This window comes from Lolium perenne, chromosome 3 (assembly GCF_019359855.2).
Source record: "Lolium perenne isolate Kyuss_39 chromosome 3, Kyuss_2.0, whole genome shotgun sequence".
Lineage (NCBI taxonomy): Eukaryota > Viridiplantae > Streptophyta > Magnoliopsida > Poales > Poaceae > Lolium > Lolium perenne.
Genome location: NC_067246.2, coordinates 247,491,046 through 247,495,623, shown reverse-complemented (window position 1 = coordinate 247,495,623; position 4,578 = coordinate 247,491,046). Strand labels below are relative to the sequence as shown.

The 4,578-nt window shown below is 48.5% G+C and overlaps 1 protein-coding gene across 1 annotated transcript; it reads right to left on the bottom strand.

Annotated features, from left to right (window-relative positions):
* Window positions 1-289: 289 nt before the first annotated feature.
* On the bottom strand, window positions 290-4,356 carry LOC127344628 (probable xyloglucan glycosyltransferase 1). The gene is made up of 5 exons (XM_051370943.2): window positions 3,619-4,356; window positions 2,668-2,976; window positions 2,280-2,570; window positions 2,042-2,155; window positions 290-1,296 (listed from the first exon to the last, which is right to left on the bottom strand). Exons 1-5 carry the CDS (start codon window positions 4,354-4,356, stop codon window positions 667-669), a joined length of 2,082 nt encoding a protein of 693 aa, XP_051226903.1. The 3' UTR covers window positions 290-666.
* Between the last annotated feature and the right edge of the window lie 222 nt (window positions 4,357-4,578).

Sequence of the window (4,578 nt, the reverse complement as noted above, 5' to 3'; positions counted from 1 at the left end):
ATGGTACCAGACTGCAAAGTGTTGAAGACGACAGCATAACAGCATCAACAGTTCGTCGCAGAGGACAATCACACAAGGTATTTCCTATTCGCGGCCACATGGACTGTTCGCAAATCCAAGGGAACAAAGCCCTGAAACTTAGTCTAATTATCCCTTTCAGGATGTGACAAAAACCAAACAGGGCTCGTCGTCGACTCCGGATGCGGATCTCAAGCCAAAGTAATATTCCTCTCATTCCATGGATCATATTCACGAAATACAGCAGGCAACGCAGAAACATTTCATGGTGTGGTGCAGAACAAGTATCACTATGCATTCGTAGTACCGGGCCAAAGTACATTACAGACGCGACAGTAGTATCACTCCATTTGAAGGTAAACTGTCAAGAAGAAAATAACCCAATCTAGTTAACCACTGAAAGATTCTTACAAAAGAATGAGACATCAAGGACTATATCTCACAGGCCAAGTCCCAAGCCAATATATCTACAACCCCAACCCACATTTCAGTGTCTCTGATCCGACTGTAAGTCTGTAACCCACTCACAAGCGAGGACCATCAGCCGGAGCTTCTCGCGTACGGTATGCTTCAAATCGTGTATAGTTTGGCATGTTCGACGCGCTTCAAATGAAAAAAGAAAAATCCCATTATACTCCTTGTATCCTATCACTCAACTTGCTCGCCAATAAGATCGAGTCCGACCAGCAAGAACGAGACTCCTTGGAACAGAAGGAAGTAGAAATGTATGCCTTGAACCGACAGCAAGCTGCGAGCAGCTGCTGTCAAGAGAAGGAAGGAGAGTGCTAGTTCTTTTCTGTATAACCTATTGTGTTTCTTCTTTTGGGGATCCACTTTAGGGCGGGACTCCTCCTTTGCTAGGGAGTCAAGATTGGGCGCAGACCCTACTCTCTGGTGCTTAGATTGCTTCTCATTCTCGACAAGGGCGACGAGATCGCCCTCAGAAGAACGGCCTGATTTCTTGGTGACAACCCACTCATAGGCACTCCCGAGCTGGAACAAGCCAGAGATCATGGCGTTGAATTTGGTCACTGACATGGTGTTCTCGAACAAAAGGTAGGGTACAATGAATGGGAAGGACTTTGGGGCTGGGAGTATGTTAAGTAAGGACATGATTGCTGGAATGTAGCATACTACCCAAGCAGGTAGCTCAGCTTCAGGAGCAAACATTGTCATGGGAAGGATAACACAGAAAAGTGTGAAGGAATAGAAGGGCAAAATAAGTTTGCGGAGGAGAAAGAAGAGGAATATGAGGTTGAACTTCTTCCAAAAACCAATCTGCAACAGAGTTAAGTAATGTCATCCCTGATGTAATGATACATAAAAAATTGGGGAATGTGAAAAGTTAAGCATGCTGATCAAATGTTAAATAGAAAATGACAAATGAAAAGCATGCATCTTGAAAACTAAGTTGTACATTTGCACAATTCACACAGATTTGACTGTATGCTAGATTTGACCAAATAGGCTTCATTAAATGTCAAAGATATGTGCAGGAAAAACGTGAATGGCGAGCATTGAAAACAATGGAATTTAGGAAAGCAAACAAGTCAATATGTTATACTAATTATATGTTTAATAAAGAACCACCAAACAATAGGTGGTTGTTATGGAATAGAAACCCAAACAAGACCCTTTTCCCGTTCTGCAGCATAATACAAACAAGCGTCCTATATTGCGAAGGACCAGGATGGATGCAGGGAAAGCTCAAGCCACAAAAGTAACAACTGATTCAGTCTGTAGAAGTCAATTTCCAAGAAACCCGGTAATTAGTTTGGTACTGCAACCTACGTTCGATGCTACTAGATTTTAATTGACTGAACTACAACCAGAACAAAGTTTACATAACTGTATAATTTAGTGATGAAAACTTGCAAACATATATCCTACTCGTGCTTTCTGGAAAATATTCATCCTGCCGGTGTGCCTTAATCAACTGTACTGAATGCAGCAACAATTCTCAATGGCAAGAAAAGGACAACCAAGTGTATTTACAAGAGAATACGCTTATAAGATGAAGTACCTTTGATTTAATGATGTCCATAAAGCAGAGTCTGAATAACTGCATCGGACCAGAATGCCATCGATGTTGTTGCTTTCTGTATGCTTCATATGACTCCGGCAATTCACACTGGCACTGAAAAGGAAATCGTGTACCACAGTTTGAATGATTCATTGCAATTTTAATATTAAATATAATTTTCATAAAAACATACGGAAATTTCAAAAAAAAAAAAACATAAGAGAGTTTATTTTCGTACCTCAACATCGTTAAGATACAGAAACTTCCACCCCTTGAGATGTGCTCGGACAGCAATATCCATGTCTTCAACTGTTGTTCTCTCCATCCATCCTCCAGAGTCTTCGAGTGCCTTGATTCTCCACACTCCAGCGGTTCCGTTGAACCCAAAGAAATTGAGGAATGCCCCATTAACCTGCTGCTCCACCTCAAAGTGGAAGCACAGATTTATATATTGCAGCCTAGTTAATAAGTTCTCGTCCTTGTTTACAAAAGACCACCTTGCCTGAACTAGTCCAACATCCTCTTTGCCCTGGAAGTCCCCACACTCAGCTAGTCAGATGATAGAACTTTCACGGAGTTGCCCTTAATAAGAATGTAACGCGTATGTGTGAGAAATTTCAGCTAACCTTGAAATGGGGCACAGTTAGCTTTAGGAAGTCTTCTTGTGGTTGGAAATCAGCATCAAAGATGACAACAAACTCGTAATCCTTCACGTAGCTGCAGTTCATGGCCGACTTGAGGTTTCCAGCCTTGTAGCCGTCACGGATCACCCGGTGTCTGTACAATATCTGGACACCCTCCCGCTGCCACTTCTCGACCTCCTCCTTGATAAGAGCTGAAGTCACGACATCATCAGAATCATCCAGCACCTGCACCAAGAAGTTGGATCTTGGCCAGTCCAGGTTGCAGACAGCTCCTATGGATTGCTGATACACCTGCAAGCATGCACATCAATCAAAGGAATGAGCTACATCTGATGCAGGTTACAAAACTAATTGCACAGTTTACTCCGGATTTCCCTGATGTAGGATCGTTTGAAATGAAGCTATATATTGGCGTCTACTTGAAAGGAATGAGCTAATTGACAGCGACATCTAGAGTGTGTCATGGAACTGAAAAGAAGTTGCAAAACTAGCAAGACACAAGTGTTCTTTAGAAACACTCAAGCACGGCATCCCCAAAAATGAAACTATTTGGTCCAAATACTCTAAACCCGAAACCGAAATCTTCAGTCCACCAAACAATTCATAACGTCACCACACATAGACATAGTCCACTTTGGAGTTTGGTGGAAAAGAGAAACCGTTTCATTCTATCTTGTAGTGAGCAACACTCCAATCCCAAAGTGATAGAGGCCAAATATTATGCGTCGCCGGCACTACACCCAAGCCAGGATAACCCAATCTAAACAGCCCTACACTAGTTCCTATCCACCCGTTGAGGTCCCCAAATTGCAGCTCAAATCCGAATCTTTCGATCTCTGGAACCGCCAATGCGGACTGGGGACTGGACGCCCAATCCCAAACTGCATTACAAGCACAGGAAATTAGGAGGCAAGAAAGTGGGAATTTGCTCACCTCTTTCTCGTTGCACATTGGAATCTGCACGAGCACCATGGGGAACTCCTCCATGCCAGTCTCGACGTCGTCCGCATCCTTGCCGGCGGCGGCGGCGGATGAGAGGGGCACGGGCTTGATCCCCCGGAGCTTGATCCAGAAGCACCCGAGGCAGAGGACGAGGCGGTCGGCGCTCTGGATCATGAAGAGCACGACGCAGGCGTTGGTGAGGAACTGCAGCGCCGGGCCGAGGTAGGCGGCGCGGGCGCGCATCCAGGCCCCGTATCCCGCGGCGAAGAGGCCGCCGACGTCGTCCAGGCCGACGACGAGGTGCCACCCCCGCGCGTGCGCGGCGACGTCGGCGGCGAGTAGGAGGACCGAGAGGAGGAGGAAGCCGCGGAGGAAGCCGTAGAACCTGGTGCGCATCTCGGGGCTCTCGTCCCCGGGCGCCGGCGGGGCGTCGGCGTCGGAGTCGGTCCGCCCCGCCGCCACCCGCCGCCGCGCGGCGGCGGCAACGGAGAGGGCCGCGGAGGCGGCGCCCGTGAGCTTGCCCGCCGCGCGGTGCGCCTTGAGGAGCAGCACCCAGGTGATCTGGCGCGCGTTCTTGCCCCGCCCGTCCTTGCCCCCCGCGGCCGGGGAGCCCGGCGACGGCGGCACCTCCGAGATGGCCCAGTCCGGGGTCTGCATCTTCACCACCACGGGCGTCCCGCCCCCGCCGCCGCCGGGTACCCGCGCTTCCTGACCCCACCAGGGCGCCATTGCACACGCTTCTTGCTGGCTGTGGCTCCCCCTCACCTCCTCATCAGACACAGCGCCTAGCTAGCTAGCTAGAGGATAGAGCTGGAAGGTAATGGCAGAGGGGAGAGAGAGTGTCAGACAGACACTAGTCCAGTGAGGAACTGAGGATGGATCCCGGGAGGAAGACGAGACAGCGGCGGGGGGATCCAGCGCCGCTGAGCTCGGGACAAGCCCAGCCTTTAT

What these genes read in the sequence shown, in the direction of transcription:
- LOC127344628 (XM_051370943.2), bottom strand. Translation starts at nt 4,356, where the DNA reads ATGGCGCCCTGGTGGGGTCAGGAAGCGCGGGTACCCGGCGGCGGCGGG. An exon ending in TGTATCTTAACGATGTTGAG is followed by an intron (nt 2,156 to 2,279) that starts GTACGAAAATAA and finishes TTTCCTTTTCAG; the next exon opens with TGCCAGTGTGAATTGCCGGA. An exon ending in TGGACATCATTAAATCAAAG is followed by an intron (nt 1,297 to 2,041) that starts GTACTTCATCTT and finishes ACTCTGTTGCAG; the next exon opens with ATTGGTTTTTGGAAGAAGTT.